The following is an 18,442-nucleotide window of genomic DNA, read 5'->3' on the forward strand; positions in this document are numbered from 1 at the left end:
CTAGGAGAGGCCTAGGACCGGTTCAGATAATCATCTCTGCTGGTGGTCGTGAAGAGGGAATCGAACTGTGTTAGCTGGGTTCGTAGCGCGTTAACCGCTGCACTATCGATCCTCACTATCGCTTCATCTCACACCCCCCATCAGCACCGTCAACCCTTCAGTCCGTCATTCTCCTCACCACCACCACCACCACCACGGGCCCATCACTTAGCCTCATTACCAACACAAATACGAGCACGATACCACCAACACCACCACCACTAACCCTACCACTGTCACCACCACCACCACCACTAACCCTACCACTGCCCCCACCACCACGGGCCCATCACTTAGCCTCATTACCAACACAAATACAAGCACGATACCACCAACACCACCACCACTAACCCTACCACTGCCCCCACCACCACTAACCCTACCACTGCCCCCACCACCACCACCACCACGGGCCCATCACTTAGCCTCATTACCAACACAAATACGAGCACGATACCAACACCACCACCACTAACCCTACCACTGTCACCACCACCACCACCACTAACCCTACCACTGTCACCACCACCACCACCACTAACCCTACCACTGCCCCCACCACTAACCCTACCACTGTCACCACCACCACCACCACTAACCCTACCACTGCCCCCACCACTAACCCTACCACTGCCACCACCACCACTAACCCTACCACTGCCCCCACCACCACCACCACGGGCCCATCACTTAGCCTCATTACCAACACAAATACGAGCACGATACCACCAACACCACCACCACTAACCCTACCACTGTCACCACCACCACCACCACTAACCCTACCACTGCCCCCACCACCACGGGCCCATCACTTAGCCTCATTACCAACACAAATACAAGCACGATACCACCAACACCACCACCACTAACCCTACCACTGCCCCCACCACCACCACTAACCCTACCACTGCCCCCACCACCACCACTAACCCTACCACTGCCCCCACCACCACCACCACTAACCCTACCACTGTCACCACCACCACGACCACCACGAGTGCGGCCTAAGTTAGCCGTGTGGACTTCCCAGCCCCCCCACCCACACCACCACTCCCGAGGCCCCTCAGCGTTGTGCAGCCCCCCGCGAGCCCGCGAGGAAGGAAGGGAGCGAGCGAGGGAGGGAAGGAAGAAGGAGCCTGAGGGCTTGCGTGCCCGGCTCGGCCCCACACACGAGTGCGGGCGGTGAGGCGAGCAGGCCCCGGGGCGCGCCTCTCGCCCTCCCCACCACCACCCCTTCTCCCTGACGCTTGAAAGCGGCGGTGGTGGTGGTTTAGTCGGCGGCGTTTACTCGCCCGCCATGTGTTGTAGAGTCGCTTGACGCGACGGTAGTAGGCCTCCTTGTCCAGCTGCACGGCCATGGCGTAGAGGCACCACCACCACCCCCGTGTGTGTGTGCGTGCAACGACGAAATGGCGCCACTTTTAATGGCGGACGTGATGTCACTACGGCGCGCGCCAAAATCCAAGTGCAACTCGGAAGGTGGTTGGCGGGAGAATTCGCGCTGACGGTGGGGGGGGGCGGGGTGACGTCACCACGCCGGGGGGGGCGGGGTGACGTCATCACGCCAAGGACGGGGTGACGTCATCACGCCGGGGGGCGGGGACACGTCATCACGCCGGGAACGGAGGGGCGTCATCACGCCGGGGGGCAGGGTGACGTCACCACGCCGGGGGGCGGGGTGACGTCACCACGCCGGGAACGGAGTGACGTCACCACGCCGGGAACGGAGTGACGTCACCACGCCGGGTGCGAGGTGACGTCACCGCCGGGGGCGAGGTGACGTCACCGCGCCGGGGGGCGGGGCGATGATGAAGGCTCGCGAGCGGTGTGATGACGTCACGCAAAAGTGGAACACGGCGAGAAGTGCGCGCGCGCTTCCGATGCGATGACGTCACATACTTTTTTGTAAGGCTCTCCCGACCGGAGCGGCGACGTCACGCAAAAAGGACTGGTAAGGAGCCCGCTTCCCGCGCTATGACGTCACTGGCGGTGATTTAAATACTCGCGATCGGCGCGATGACGTCACGAGAACGGATTGGTGTTGGCGACCGGCGCGATGACGTCACGACATGACTGGGGGAAATGTTACCTGCGTGAAGGCGTCACGAGCGAGCAGGCAAACTGTCGAGATGACATCATCCAATTGGATTGGCGGGAACGCGAGCTGGCAGGAAATCAACACCGACAGCGGATTGGAGGGTTCGCGCCCAACGCTGTGACGTCACACTGCAAACCTGTCGACCGGCGGGATGACGTCACTAGAGGGCTACAAAGCCGTAGTTACCTTGGTTACTCATGACGTGGGCCAATCTGGTTACCATGGTTACTCATAACGTGAGCCAACCTGGTTACCTTGGTTACTCAACGTGAGCCAACCTGGTTACCATGGTTACTCATAACGTGAGCCAACCTGGTCACCATGGTTACTCATAACGTGAGCCAACCTGGTCACCATGGTTACTCAACGTGAGCCAACCTGGTTACCATGGTTACTCAACGTTGAGCCAACCTGGTTACCATGGTTACTCATGCCCAGGGTTCAAACGCTTTGCTGTGGTCAGGCAGGGGTCGTCGGGCACAGCACCGAGCAACTTTCAGTGCGAAGTAGATGAGAACTCAAGACAACAGGATACGGAGTCGCATTTGCAAGAATGATCTGGGACATCAATCTGCCAGATTTGAAGCTTTCGTGACTGCAATGATTCATATTCTTAGGTTTTTTCCGTGACTTTACCGAAAAAACCTAAGAATATGAATCAATCTGCCAGTATGAGTGGGCGATGATTGCTGCTTTGTCCATCATCCCAATTGAGCAATTTGTGCGGTGTGATTTTCGAACTTTGAAAAATGTGGACCCAGATGCCGACAAATTAATTGCCCACTCGAGGATGACGCCACGGGTGGGTTGTATAATTATCATGGCTATAACCTCCTGCAGTTGTGGCCACTGGATTTGAATCGTGAAATTCAAATAACTTTTTATTTCACTTGGTTCTTTCGGTAAAGTCACGTAGAATGTAAATAATAAAATTAAAATAAACATAATAAAATAATTCTCACGACATTCGTTTTCAGAAACGGGTTGGCCACAAACTGGCAGGTCAACGAAGTTGCGTATCACGTGGACATCTATAGCAGCCTAATAGGTTCTCTCTCAAAGCACGTTTCCTAAATGTGGAGGGGGAAAAAATAAACCCGTAAAAACAAAGTTTTTCACTCTAAATCCTTTATATGCGTGGCGGCGAGAGTCCTCTCGTCCTCTGGCTTGAGATGGCTGCCACCTATGGGTCAGATGATTGTCTGCCAGCATTAAGCAATTGGAAATTCAATATTTTAAAAAATTTCCCTAAACAGTGTAAAATTTTTGGAAAAAAATTACGAAAATTAATTGTCGCGCACAACGAGTCTGTGTGGAAAACGTCAGCTCGATTGGATCACGGGAAGTGTGTTAAAAAAACGACCGAAAGATTTGCACGGTCGTAAGCAAGCAAGCACGCAAGCAAGCAAACTTAATATAAAGGATTTAAAAACCAGAGCACCCAGTGAAAAATCCGTGCGACCACGAAAAGTCATGCAAACTCCCAATATACAGCAGGAGTCAGGGTCAAACCCACAACTTACCAGGCGAGGTAGTGAATTTGTGTGGATGTGCGCTTACTCTCCCTTCATCTCTGCCCCACGATCGTTTCCACCAGACTTGGCCTTGGCATGCGAACGGTCCCAAGCCTCACACTTGCAGGCCCACCGGTTTCAACTGCTGTTGGTTAGTGGGAGTCTATGGGGGGCACGTGGAAGTACAGCTTATTCGAGATCGTTTTCCCACCCAATCTCCACGAATTTAAAACTTGCCTGGGTGTCAATTCAAAATCTCACACAAAATATATTTTAAAAATGTTCCAGTTTTTTTCCAAGCTACCCCTTGGAACAACTGTGATCCCCATCCTCCTGCTCAACATTCTCTTGAATTTCGATGTAAAGCTTCTTTCGTGACTGCAGGGATTCATCTTCTTGGTTCTTTTGGTAAAGTCACGTAGAATGGAAATAATAAAATAATAAAAATAAAACATTAAATAATTCTCACGACGTTTCGGCCACACCGCAAGCAGCCGTCCTCAGGTGAAGACCAGACAGAGTCTCCTTGACAGACCTGTTCTTCACCTGAGGACGGCTGCTTGCGTTGTGGCCGAAACGTCGTGAGAATTATTTTATGTTTTATTTTTATTATTTTATTATTTCCATTCTACGTGACTTTACCAATAAAACCCAAGAATATTCTCTTGAATCTCAAGAGCCATTTGGTTGGAATGTTCAAAACCCGTGCAGCTGAACCTCGCTGCCTCGCTGAGGAATCGTGACCTGTGACCCGTGATGGACCCCATTGGGAGACGAGGTGGCGTGTGGTCTTTCGCAGCGGCAGCGTGATCATCGCGAGCAGTACAGCTACAATGCATGGCAGGAATCTCACCGTCAACCGTGAATGGTCGGGCCACAGGGTAGCGACCGTCGAACTGTACGTCAATAAATTTGGTGCAAAACCGCAACAGCTAAACCGGCAAAATGAGTTTGCTGTACCTATATAAGTTATTGACCCACAGCACTGGTTACTGTGTCAAATTGATTGGTTTATTATTTTTTTTTAAAGAAAAGACAAAAAACGCTATACAAACCAAATACACAAAATCAAAGGGAGTTGATGCAAACACTAAGTCAAAGCGGAACAGTAGCACTGGTCTAGATGTCTGGCAGTTACGGGTTCGCCAGGCGAATGGTGACACACGCACGCTTGCACAGCGAGGCCCGGGCACTGCTCACCGCGAGCCCGGATCACGCGTGCCCCGCCAAGACGCAGCGACCGCACGGGAATATCGCTCGCCATGGCGCCTGGGTGCGCACCTACAAAACATCCACACGCACAACTAAGGGCTTAAACAAACAAAAAAACAACAAGGCTTTAATGGCCCTAATCGGTACAAAAAAAAACCCCACACGTGTTCAAAAAGTGTTGCCTATAACTGGAACTTGACTTCAGGCGGGAGTGACAGCACTGAACACTGCTTGCAAAAACTCAACTACAATATATAAAATAATGGAACTTACAACACACACCTCTTTAGCACGGCACTTCCTTCCCGCCGCTCCCCGCTGCCACACGGCTCTCCGATTGCCCTCGCGCCCAGCACCGAGTACGACGGGACCCGACCGAGCACTGCAAACCGCACCCCGATCACCGAAGCCTCGTGCTGTTCGAATCACTTTGCCGCAAACACCGCGGCGTGCGTGCCGACGGGAGTTGCACGCAACCAGAGCCGCCGCGGCTCAGCGCAGAGTCTGCTGTAGTTCAAAAGTTTATAGAACAATACATTATCAAAAGCCTCGTTTCTATAGCACGAACGCAGGACGAAAGATCATGGGCCTGCGCCGACTCTAAGCTATGCCCGCCGAAGGGTTGGGGTCGGGTTCGTGGGAGGGGGCTAAGTGAGACCACCCTTCAAGGCTGTCGTTTGGCCCGAAGCTCTGCGTTGTGTAACGAGAGGGACGAAGGGGCTCAAGCAGTCTCCATGCGGCACGGGCTTGTGGATTAAACCAGCATAAGTGCCCTGCAGGGAATGCACCATTAACAGCCTCCCGCTATGGACATGCTGGAGTTGAGTCTCTTCTCTCTTGTCACTCATCCCCAAACAAACACGGAAGATCAGTGGCCTGGGCTCAGGGTGAACACGATGACAGCCTTGGCGTCCTGGCAACAAGGACGCCTCTGCCCACAGCGCACATGACCAACTCTCTTCACAACGCCCCTCTACAATGTGAAACCTGACAGACAAGCTGCTGTTGCTCTCCACGTGCATCCACCGTCATGGAGGAGTCTCGGCTGCTGGAGACAAATGAACATTTCACACTGCGCTACCGCTTGTGCTCACGCACGGGCGTCGCATCTCTTACTGCTGGGTCAACCGTGACTTCTTCCGAGGCCTAAGAACGCAGCAATCGCGACTCTCACGACAAGAAATTCCATTCACTGGAGACCAAGCCTCCCACAAAGAGCCCCACCCCCTTGAGAAAGATCAATCTGTACAAGCGGAAATAAAAGTCCATGAAAAATTAAAACCCTCGTCAACAGAACACGAACATAGCATTGGCAAGGCATCAGTCAACACCGCTTAAAAGCTATGGTTATACTCTGGCCTATGGGAAACCGAGTCGGTCTGACTGTACAGTCGCGCGCTACATTACAGGAACAATTCATACAAACAATAGCGGAGGATACTGTAAAACCACTCTCTCAGCAATGCCCGCGGCTTGCTAATGCGTCCACACGTTCAGGCACTACAAAAGTTATTGCAAATTTAAGTATTTAATGATAGATTTTTGGAAAACATACTAAATGCATACCAATGGAACTGCCGCACAAAGCATGACACAGCGTTGTACGTGCTTGTAGAAGGTTTCCGTACAAATTAATATGACGATGATGATGGATCACAGACGCGAGCGCTTTTCACAGTTGGAAGAAATGATTCGCTCGCACTCGCACGGAAGATGGGCCGACGAGAGGCAAGCCCGCCGCTCTGCACACACTCACACCAAAACAGCCTGAACGTCAGCGAGAGAGCGAGCAGGCGGACAGACGGCTGGTGGTTTTACAGTATCGCCTGACACCCCCCCCCCCTATTAAGATGAGAAAAATAGCATAAATCTCTTCTATGCCGCCCACCCGCCCCCATGGGTGCCGGACCTATGGCCTGCGCCGCTCCCTGTCATCCCCCTCTCGGCTGCGAGCGTTGCTGCGCTCCTGGCTTTGCTCCCGCTCCCCGCTGCGGCCCTTGCTGCGTTCCCTGCTGCGTTCCCTGCTGCGATCTTTGCTGCGATCTTTGCTGTCATCTTTGCTGCCATCTTTGCTGTCATCTTTGCTGTGCTCGCGACCCTTGCTATTCTCCCTGCTGCGCTCACGGCCCTTGCTGTGCTCTTTGCTGGGCTCGCGATCCTTGCTCCGCTCCCTGCTGCTGCGCTCGCGAGCCTTTCCGCGCTCCTCCTGGCTGCGTTTCCGTTCGCGACTCCGCTCCCTGCTGCCGCCACCGCCGCCACCGCCGCCGCCGCCACCTCCACCACCGCCGCCACCGCGCTGCTCCCTGTCCCGGCTACGGTCACGGTCGCGGTCCCGCCGACGCTGCGTCTCGCGCTCCCGCTCCTCCTGTCGCTCCTTGAGACGCTGGCGCTCCCGTTCGGCGACGCGCTCCTCTGCCACGCGCTGGTCCTTCTGCTCCTGCTCCTTGCGCCGCCGTTCGCGCTCCTTCGCCCGCTCCGCTCGCTCCGCCACCTTCAGCGCTATCTGCAAGTCAATGAACACGCACACGATGCCGATGCTGCCGACACGGCCCTCGCTCTGGACCACATCGTCCATTACGATCGCTGCGACCTCTGTTGACGCGAGATCAACCTCGTCGCAAGTGCTCGCACACATTCAACAGCGTCGGTAGCAGCAGCAGCAGCATCAACGCGTGTTCACGTGCACAAATCAGCAGTGCAAGAGCCTTGCCCAATTGCCTTGCCCAATTGCCCCGGTGAACCCCCATCTCCCCTCTGAAGCATGAAGACAGGAGCGCTCGATAAACACCAAATGCACACGAGGTCCCGACAACTGGTGAGGGACACGGTGACGCACCTGCTCCTCAGTCAGAGGCAGCCAGTAGATGCAGGGAGTGGCCTTGGTCTTCATGAAGAGGTCATCCAGCAACTTGGCAGGGGGCTCCTCCTGGGGCTTTTCTGCTTAGAAAGGCGAACACACAAGCAGGCACGAGATGCGAGCTTCAAGGAGGCACGAGCAGATAAGAGACGCAAGAAACAAGCACGGATTGACGCACACAGACGAGAGCACAAGCGTTGACCGATAATAATTTCAACTTGTAATGAGCAGCAGAGAGAGAGAGGGAACGACTCGGAAGGCAGGAGGAATCATCGACAAGCAGGAAAGCAGTCAGGCGGTGAACCGACGCCAACAATTGCCCAGGCTCTGCTGTCCTTTATATATTAAGGTGTTATTGATCAATTAATGGGAAGAAACCTAAGCGTCTGGAGAAAACCCACGCAAGCGAGGTGGGGGGGGGTAAAGACTCTACACCCCAGAGGGAACAGCTTTGTCCAGATTTTTCTGTTACCGCATTCTCCTGGCGAGCCAGGGTATAGCAACCTCCTCGACGCCCACGGGAAGAGAGTTTCACAACATCTGTGCGACTTACCAACCCCTGGCGACTGCCTCCACAGTGCCGGATTTACAACCCACGTGCAGTATCATAACCACCGGCTGATCACAACCTAGTTGGGCGAGCGCCACCAGTCCATGCCGTGAGCGCAGTTGCAGCAAGCGCGCCAGCAACGAGCACGTAGGAAAATGAGCGCGCCGACAACGAGCACGCCGGCAACGATGGCGCCGGCAACTCGCGTGCCGGCGGGAGGTTAACCGCACCTTTCTTCTCGGCCTTCTTCTCCTCCTTGGAGCGCGCCCTCTCGCGGCGGCGGCGCTCCCGTGACGGCGTGCGCGACCGCGGCTTGGCGCCCTCCTCGGCAAACTCGCGCACCTTGCCGCGGTCCCACTCGCGCTCGGCGCGCGCCCGCTCGCGCCGCGCCATCTCTCGCTCGCGGTCCACGCGCAGATCCTGGACGATGCGCTCCGGCTCGCCGCCCTTCCTCTCGCGAGGCTCGCGGGATTCGCGCGGCTCGCGCCGGGCAGGCGCCGGCTCCGGCTTCTGGTCGACCGTGGAGGCTGATACCGGCATGTGAGGCGTCAGCCCCCGGTGGAAGTCCAGCTGCGCGGGGGGGAAAGGGCACGGGTGTTCGCGACTGAGTACAGTTTGATACTGCACCCGTAGTATTAACAGGGGCGGCCTGCCGGATTCGAACCGTGAACAAGGCGCGACTGCTGGCCCACGTCCAAGAGCCCCCAATGAAAATTCGTATTTACGACAACAATCTACCCACTGTGGTGTAAGGTTAATGAGACAGGGAAGCAGCTGCAATATCCATCTGCAATGACAACAATGTGCAAATGCCCAACTGGGCCTAATGGCCGATGTGCAGTGTAAAGACTCTTTGGGCTCATTAAGAGACGATATATGAAGGAGGCACTGGTCCTGAAGCTGCGCACAGCTGATCGGACACTGGTCTAAAGAACGCATCTTCTGGCTCGCACCGATCAAAGCAATCCAAACCCAGTCCCTTACCTCATCCTGATCAGCGAAGTCGACCGAGAGGAACTTAGGGTTGGAGGTCGGCCACTTAACGCCGTGCAGCACCGCGCGTGTCGCCTCTGCCTCCTCCACTGACGAGTACTGTACAGCGACATGCCACATCATCATCACACGTCATGCCATCACTCGCATCATTACGCGATAGTGTCATCACACACCACATCTACTGCACCTCCGATTAGCGTGGATGGCAATGTCGTTCAGCATACATACATCATTACACCATCATCATGTAACACACAACCACATGGCACCATAATCATCAAACAACGTACAGCAATACTACACAACATCACAATCACTTCAAACACAATACCATGAGCACACCATCGACAACACACACAGCAACACAACAGACCACACCATCCTGCCACCACAAGAGATTGGACCACAAATTCCACCCCACTCCAATCAATGAACACCACACCACACCACAGTGCTACCCTCACCCCAATCTTACAATAAAATAACACACCGCCACCCCTCACCAACCATCACACGCAATTCCACAACACATTGCCACCTTAACCCCAATGCTTCCACACTGTTACCTTACAAATCTCCCCACACCACAATGCCACCCGAACACAATCATGCCACACCACAGCACAAAACACCACCAAGACAAACTACAGCATAACACGGACACCACACTCTCTGCGGCCACGCGGCCTGTAGGACCACCCCAGCAGATGGCAGAACTCCTCCGCTCCCCCCACCCCAAGAGCGACGGACATGGGAGGCGGAGAAAGCGGAAAGGAGATGGAGGAGGGGCGGCCAGGCTTACGGTGGCGTAGCAGTGCGACTTTATCTTGTCGATCCAGAAGACGTCGTCGCGGATGGTCCCGGTGCGGTTCAGCAGCTCCTTCAGCTGGACGAGCGTGAACGGCCGCACCTGGCAGCGGAAACCGCGCACGACACGGCGGTTAAAATCGAGGGGGGCTTTGTCCTTTTCCACGATTTTATCCCAATGGTGCCATCGGTGTCACGAGACCAAGAATCCATTCCGAACTCTTGCAGAGCGGTTGCAACGCTTCACGTCGAACGATCCGAAGATTACGACATCGCATTGCCACTTCCGAGAGCTCTTCAAGCAACAATTATTTTTTATTTACCCAAAAAAAAAAAAATTCAGGAGGGTCCTGCATTCGGGTTATTATTTTAAGATGTTTGCAACCCAATCTTTGATTGTTTCCACATGTGGCAGGAAACCAGAGCACCCGGAGTAAACGCACACGTGCGAAAGGGCAACGCTCTATCGCCGTACGGATGGAAAGTGATGGCGATCAGTCCACTTGCTGGAGCTCATTCTCCTGGGCGAGGCAGGGTATAGCACCTCGACGCCAACAGTGAAGGGCGTTTCACCACATTTGTGCGATCCACCAACAATCACTGCATCCAGTGCTGGATTACAGACAATGTGCATAGCCACCACCATCTGGTTAAGTGACCTCTGGTCTACATAGCCTACTCTCTCACTAGCTCAACCATTGAAGAGTAATGTTCATCACGTAACACTCCAACACCACCACCGCCCCCCCGCGCCACTGTTGCCTCACAGCCTGTGACACCATCGCATGACACCGCCAACGGCTGCGCCGTTCGGATGCGTAGCTCGAGTCTAAACTAAACTATTTTTTATTCTACCAAATAAGACACACTGAGCTAAATTGCTCTTTTTCAGAAGCGACCTAGCCACAAATTATAGCTCAACAAAGTGGCTCATGTAAAAATTGAAAGCAGCCAAATACTCTAAACGTACGTTGATTCTAAAGTGGAGGGAAAAAACGAAGGACCCGGAGAAAAATCCACATTCCACATGACCACGGGGAGAACATGCAAACTCCGAATATACAGCTGGTGTCAGGGTTGGGATCGAACCCACGACCTCCTGTATACCAGGCGAGGTGGTTAACCTATCGCTACCGAGTCGCTGGGTTACAGCAAAATGCAGCTGCGTCGACCGATTAAGCAGACCGAGTAAGCGGTCACCAGCTACAAGGTCGCAGGGCGGAAGAGCAGGGCTCACCAGGTTGGAGATGTGCAGGATGCAGGTCGCTCTGTGCCGCGGCGGCGACGGCTTCTGGCCGAGGCGCACGGGGTCGTCGATCGTAACCGAGACGCCAGAGTTCTGCTGGCTGATGGAACGGCGCACCAGACTCTCGCTCGGCAACACTGCAAGCACACAGCACCGGCACGGTGACCCGGAGTTACAAAACAAGACTGGCGACCTGCCGCTGTCAATAGAGACTCATTCTTGGTTCTTTTGGTAAAGTCACGTAGAAGGGAAACAATAAAATAAGAAAAATATAAAACAATAAAATTCTCACGACGTTTCGACTGCAACAAAAGCAATCATCATCAGCAAGAACATTTTCTTGCTGTGGATTTCACACCTGATGATGATTGCTTGTGTTGCAGTCGAAACGTCGTGAGAATTTGATTGTTTTATATTTTTAATATTTTATTGTTTCCCTTCTACGTGACTTACCGAAAGAACCAAGAATATGAATCCCTGCAGTCACGAAAGCTTTAAATCAGAGACTCGTCGGCCTGGATTCCTTAGCCACGGCTCAGCTCAGGCTTGACTCAAGCGAGCTGGCTAAAAGAAACAATTAAGTTTCGATTTAAAGCTTTCGTGACTGCAGGGATTCATCTTCTTGGTTCTGTCGGTAAAGTCACGTAGAATGGAAATAATAAAATAATAATAAAACATAATAAAATAATTCTCACGACGTTTCGGCCACAACGCAAGCAGCGGTCCTCAGACCTGGTCTTCACCTGAGGAAGGCTGCTTGCGTTGTGGCCGAAACGTCGTGAGAATTATTTTATTATGTTTTATTTTTATTATTTTATTATTTCCATTTTACGTGACTTTACCGAAAGAACCAAGAAGATAAAAACAATTAAGTGTTGAGCCTGAGCCAAGGCATGGCTGAGCCGCTCACTCGTGTGTCTTTGACAACCGAGCGGCTCAAACCTGAGCTGGGCCGTGTTAAGAGACCAAACAAGAGCCGAGCCGTCACTCAGAACACGGCCCCCCTTAGTCACAACGAGCCCCTCCTGCAGGGTTTCGAATATTAAATTTTTCACAATTTATTTGCGCTAGTTTACCCGGGAATTCCTTGTGATAGCTTCACGACATTAATTAACTTAGGAGCAGCGATGCCACCGTACTCCCCGTGTGTGTGCGCCGCCGTCCCCCTTACTGCCGCAGGGGCCGCACCTTTGGCCTTGGCATCCTCCTCGGCCGCCTTCACGGCCGCCGGCTCCGTATCCATGGAGACGGAGCCGTCGTCGTCCTCGTCCTTCCTCTCGTCCTCCTCGTCCTCCTCGTCATCCTCGTCCTCCTCGCCGCGGGGCTCCTCCCCGTTCTCTTGGCTCTCCGTCGACACCACCTGGCGGGCGCGGAGAGACGCGTCTCACGGCCGCTCTCCTCGCCCTCCCCCCCTCATCTCTCTCCTCTCCATCTCCTGCTCTCGGCTTTGCAGCATTCCCACGACAACTGATGATGGAGCTGGTCCGGACTGTGAGCAGAGCTCATGAACAGAGCTCCCAGGCTTTGCCCGGATTCACACGGTAGCCTTACCGGACCGAGCTAGCGGCAATCGGTCCACGTAGCCCGCTCTGTGCCTTGTGGCACCTCCGATTAGCAAGGAAGGCTACACGTAAGGTGCGAAAGAAGTTCAACATACGTACATAAAATACCCAGGCTGCCCTCAAAGCTGGCCCTGACATCATTGGCTCAACGCGGAACAGACGAGAGGTCAGCCGCATCACCCATGTTTTTGTTTAAAAGATTAGGATGGAAAAATCAGCTTGGCAATATTATGAACTAACGTGGGGGTGAGAAGGGAGGAGGGGAAGCAGGGGTGGGGGTGAGGGCATGGAGTGGCACAGCTCTTATTGCATTGGGGACGAGAACAGAGGAACGCACGACCGTCCTAGACCGAGCCGACGCGACCAGACTGCCAACGGCTGTAGAGACACAGCATCATGCACGGGCGGCACCTCCAATGCCCCACCGCGCGCGCCCGCCCAGCCATGCCGTTTCACACCAGCAAGGCCCCCCCCCTCGCGAGCGCACGCACGCACCTGCGTGACGGTGCGCATGATCTTCACGTCCTTGTCCCCTGCCCCCTGGGCGTCGTCGTCGTCCTGCCCCCCCGGCCGGGCCGTGGGCGCGCGCGGCCCCTCGGCAGCCCCTCCCTCGCCGTCGTCCTCGGCCCCCGACAGCGCCACGTCCTCGGCGTGCAGGTCCACGACCGGGGGCTCCGGCGCCGCCGCGGCCGCCGCCTTCATCTCGGGGATGAGGCTCTGCTCCGAGCAATTACGCGACACAGGCGGCACACGACGCACGCACGCCAGTGTTAGCCTCGAGACGCTCAGAGAAGTTCCTGATAGGAACCCTTCCAGGTGCTGGTAGGTGAGTGGTGCTGGTACACGAGTGGCGAGTGTTGCTGCTACGTGCGAGGTGAGTGGTGCTGCTACGTGAGAGTTGAGTGGTGGAGTGGTGGGCGCTGGTAGGCGAGTGCCGCGGTTGTGCACCTTGAGCGAGTCGGTGCTGATGCTGATGCTCGTCTTCTTGGGGGTGGTGGCCGTGCTGGAGCCCCAGCGCCGCTTGCGCGCCGGCCCTACGCCCTCCGCCTCGCCGTTACCGCCCGGCGCCTTCCCCGACGCTGGAACGGCAAAGACAAACGGGCGCCGGGACGACAGGAACAGAGCGACGGTGAGAGATGCTCCCGCTGAGACAGAGGCTCGCGGTGTTAGATCCCGTGACCTCAAGACGACCCCGACCCCAGCCCAGGATCAGTGGCGCTCACCTACAGAACGAGCGGCTAATCGGTGTGTTCATTTGTTTGTGTAGCGCCACCAATTTTAATGAATGAGGTGTCATCCGAACTGTCAAAGTTTTATTGTAGACCCATTCATTTTACTAACGGACCTTCCAGTGCTGCTTATCCACACTACTATTCGCAATAACATGGCGAGTTATGCAGTCTAGTTTTACAATCATACAATGGATAGGTGTGTGCTGTTGGGGGAGGAGTGTGTCAATGGGGCACCACGGTGGCTTGGAGATGTTCGATCTCGATCCTGACGCCTGTATATTTGGAGCTTGCATGTTCTCCCCGTGGTCGCGTGGATTATTCTCCGGGTCCTCGGGTTTTTCCCTCGACATTTAGAATCAACATATGGTCAAGAGTATTTGTCTGCTAGAAATTTCCAAGTGATAAACCACTATAGTGAGCGATCACTTGGAGCTTACCTGGTAAAATAAAAAAATGTTTATCGTTGTTAGTTTAATTTAATGACTCCCCCACTATGCTGTGAGTGGTGAAGGTCAGCGAGTTGATGACTGCCTAGTGGTGTCAGGTGAGTGGTGAATGTCCATCAAGGTTCACATTACCGCCACGTGACCCTGTTCCTAGGACGGTCTGCCCTCACTCGCTATTCCTTAAATGTTTAAGACGTCATGTGCGCGCGCTGTGCACACACGAATTTGACCTGCGACAACTTCTCCCTTTGTGGATTTAGCATCGACCCAAGTGGCAAATGATAACGGTTCCAATGAGTGTCACGAGCCCAGGGTCTGAGAAAAGCTGTGCCAAGTTAAGCCCTGCGAGATGCGAGCGTTTGCACCATCGAAGGACGCGCGTATAAGCACGCCAACGTGCACACGCCGGGACTGTGCACGGTGCTTAATCTCCTCTGGCTTAGGGGGGACGTGGTCAGCTTCGGGCAAGGTCGTGTTCGGGCAAGGCCGCGCGGACCAACGGCGCACGCCATTCGTTAGCATCGGATCTCGGCGCCGCGTGCCAGAACGCACGGTTGGTTGTGTGAGCGGCACTGGGCCCCTCCGCCACCACCAACCAAGACGGGCCAGGAGGGTTCCACCTCATCACGTGGAGGGGTCGCTCCAAACACACACACACACACGTCTCGTGCGTCTGCACGTGTCGGTAGAGGTTAGCGAGCACCTAAGGCCGGTGGCCAGCACCACGCTCGGCTTTCTTCGTTTCCCCAATGCTGCTGCTTACACACCGTACCAAGTAGCACTTTCCCAAATATTCTATGTAGGCAGCACAAGGGGACCTTTTGTCTCTGTGGTTAGTGATCGTACATTTGTTCATTCTGTGATCCTGCAATATCCCGATTTTAATTCCCAGTCAAGGGTAATATCGATCCCAAATGGTGTCAGAAACCTGTCTTAGGCCTCCCCTCCTTTCAGGTATGGTGCTGGCCACACCACTCTCTCATTTGATCAATTGACCTTAATCAGTGCTCACAAACAGCACTTGCCCAAAAATTCTATAGGTATAAAAAGGATATCCTGTGTTTGGGTGTGCGTGCGTATCCGTGTATTTTGCCCGCGCATGATGACATGCATGCAAGCTTTGAGCGCGTGTGGACGCGCGTATCTGTGTGTGCATGTGCGTAGGCACATATGCATGCGTGTGGGCGTTCAGTGCGTCGTGTACTTACACACGATGGCCATCTTTCGTTTGAATGTTCGCGCTGTGACGTTCTATACAGAATGGAGGGGGGGGGGGGGGGGGAGGGACGCGCGCGCACACACACACAGGATCACCTCCGCTCCCTGGCATCACAAGCATTGCTGCTCCACTCAACCTAGCATTTGCTCATCTACCTCTGGCAGACTGCTAGCCAACATTATATTAGACTCCACCGTAAAGCTATCTCGTGGTGTGACAGCATTGTAAAGTGATCCAGATATACTGCTCATTAATATAATGCAGCCCTGGTGCTCCGAAGTAATAAACCCATTTAAAATAAACGGCATATGCAGCGGCTGGACCTACCCTGCTCCTCCCAGTACCATGTGTTCCCTGTAAAGATCCTTTACTCAAATTAACAGGTGCAGTCTAAGGCTCCAGCTGATGACTAACAGCTCCAGCCTAGGGAGTCAGACCCACACACATCCCCGCTGCAAACGCTAATCCCGGGTTTAGTGTTGAGCGTGAGCGAGTAGCAGGCAGTCCAGGTACCCTTTCACACCTGGTCGGGCAGATAACCACCAATTGTGGGGGACCAGCTCATGCTAGGAATCTAGACAAAGAGCGTCCAATGAGAAGGGCCGTCAGTGGCGGGCGGCGCGACACTGGGGTGGATCGGACGACGGGACGTGATTTTGCAGCCTGGAGTTTTCGTGCCCTTTATTTTGTTCGTTTGCGAGTGGGGTCTGCCGTCGGGCTTTGTCTCGACCACAGCAGAAGTTGGGAGCCAGCGCACCGTCGATGAGTCTTCGGGAGCGCCCCCATTGCGCGGGGCTCTGTGCCGGAAGCGCTTGCGTCCTCGGACGTGTGTCCCAGTGCCCGCTTCTCTCTCCGCTTGCTGCCGCTCGCGGTGCAGAGCAAAGTCCTCTCTCTGCCTCGCCGTGTCCATCTCTCAAACGCCGTGTTGACCTCGCAAACACGACACCCATCACCGTTTCTCAAAACGTTGCGCCCCGTGTTGATCTCACAAACGCTGTGTTGATCTCCGTCTCACGAAAGTTTTGCCTGTGTTCACCTCTCAAACAATGTGCCCAAGTCCATCTCTCCATCTCTCACATGCTGCCACGACCACGGAAAGGCGTCTTGCCCGCACGTGCGTTCAGTCACAGCAACAGCAGCAAAGGGGCCCTGCCCCAGCTTTAAGATTCTCTCCCTCAAGTCCACGGCCACGGTGTCGGGGTTGGCACCATCTCTCCCTTCAAGTGTGAAACACAGCGGGGCTTTGCTCTTCGTGCAAAGTCAAACGTGCGGTCGATCGCCTCCACATTCTGCGGCCGGGTTCACGTCAGCGTCCATCACACAGCTCACTCGCACGATTGCAGCGTCTGTTTATCTTCGCGAGTCCGTCGGCAAGAGACGGCGGGCAACGCCAAAGCAGGGCGAGACGCGGTTCTTCGAGTCGGCGAGTGGTCATTACACGACCTGTCACCGGAGTCGTTTTGGTCATCGCTTGCGGCTGTTCGACAGTCGCCGTCGCTGGGGTTTCGTGAGCACTGGGACGAGACAGGGGTGGGGCGCTCCCACAACGGGTTCTGTGGTAGCCACGGTGACGGCAGAGCAGCGCGAGGGGCTGGCCTGGCCCTCCGCCGCGGGCCCCCCCACTCGCAACGACGCCGGCGGCGGCCAATCGGCGGGCGGGAACGAAGGCCCCCCACGGTTGTCTAGTGCACACAGAGGCACGTGCCTGTCCGAGCGCGAGCCGTGCCGCGTCGACCACGCCACTTACTTTGGGCTGATACAATGGCACAAGCATACACAGCACAGGGGCACTGTCAAAGATGCTTCACGGCGTCTGCCACCACACTGCAACTAGACTCCAAATATTGTGAATCAATGCGTCAGTGTGTGTGTGCGTGTGTGCGTGCGTACGTGCGCGTACGTGCCCGTGGGTGTGTGTGTGGCGGAACACGCTCAGCATCGGCGGGGGGTGGGGTGGGCGCAGAGAGACGCATTCCCGCATTTTACGCCGACACTGAGCGGGTTCCGCCAACTCATGAGGCCTCGTGTGAGAGTGAACAAACTTCACAGAACGATAACTTCAATACGAAACTTATCGGAGAATGTAAAAAATTGCACGACTGATTTGATTATAACTGCTCCAAAGCTTCCTTATCGTCGTCTTAAACGAGGGGGAGGGGGGTTGATGTTTGCCACCTATCAGCTGTTGCTAGGGTCAGCAACTTTAATGACGGCGAGGAAAGAGGGTCACCAGGACGAGATCCTCACTCATTCCTACACCCACCCACTTTGCCAAATTACACCGCCACCTCGCAACGACCGCAACGCAGACTGCACAGACAATTATGAGTGCAGCGGGCATGATGCTTGCATTGAAGACAATGGCAGTGATTGTACAATGGGAAAGGTTCAAGACCACATACCGTAATGGCAGTGGTTTTGGCCTACCTCATATGATGGGAGTCAATCTTTGACAGGAGTGGGAGTGATCAATTAATTAATTCATTGGGTGGTGGAGGCATGGTTAATGTAAATAGGGGATGGTTACGTCCAAATAACTGCAGTAAAAGTAGCTCTGGCTCCATTCATTGAAATGCTAGTGTAAACGGTCTATTCAGAGTAAGAGGGTGTGATTCCGGCTCTTTTGATTGTAATAAGGGTGGTAGTGGCCCACTCATTGAA

General features: G+C 54.5%; 2 protein-coding genes across 3 annotated transcripts in view; both read right to left on the reverse strand.

Annotated features, from left to right (window-relative positions):
• Positions 1-1,494, reverse strand: part of SUPT16H (SPT16 homolog, facilitates chromatin remodeling subunit) — a 28,679-nt gene extending 27,185 nt beyond the window's left edge. Inside the window, exon 1 of the mRNA XM_061576041.1 lies at positions 1,335-1,494. Coding sequence (XP_061432025.1) covers positions 1,335-1,400 — 66 coding nt within the window. The 5' untranslated portion in view covers positions 1,401-1,494. The remainder of the gene's footprint in view (positions 1-1,334) is intronic.
• Positions 1,495-4,643: 3,149 nt separating this feature from the next.
• ACIN1 (apoptotic chromatin condensation inducer 1) overlaps positions 4,644-18,442 on the reverse strand; it is a 37,419-nt gene continuing 23,620 nt past the window's right edge. For both annotated transcript variants that reach the window (XM_061576016.1, XM_061576015.1), the window contains 10 exons: positions 15,771-15,813; positions 13,833-13,963; positions 13,380-13,601; positions 12,511-12,682; positions 11,314-11,459; positions 10,072-10,179; positions 9,258-9,365; positions 8,504-8,843; positions 7,703-7,803; positions 4,644-7,369 (listed from right to left, as the gene is read on the reverse strand). In XM_061576016.1, coding sequence (XP_061432000.1) covers positions 6,776-7,369; positions 7,703-7,803; positions 8,504-8,843; positions 9,258-9,365; positions 10,072-10,179; positions 11,314-11,459; positions 12,511-12,682; positions 13,380-13,601; positions 13,833-13,963; positions 15,771-15,813 — 1,965 coding nt within the window. In that variant the 3' untranslated portion in view covers positions 4,644-6,775. The remainder of the gene's footprint in view (positions 7,370-7,702; positions 7,804-8,503; positions 8,844-9,257; positions 9,366-10,071; positions 10,180-11,313; positions 11,460-12,510; positions 12,683-13,379; positions 13,602-13,832; positions 13,964-15,770; positions 15,814-18,442) is intronic.

Source organism: Lethenteron reissneri, chromosome 60 (genome assembly GCF_015708825.2).
Source record: "Lethenteron reissneri isolate LAM-NWPU_2019-01 chromosome 60, ASM1570882v1, whole genome shotgun sequence".
NCBI classification, from domain to species: Eukaryota; Metazoa; Chordata; class Hyperoartia; order Petromyzontiformes; family Petromyzontidae; genus Lethenteron; species Lethenteron reissneri.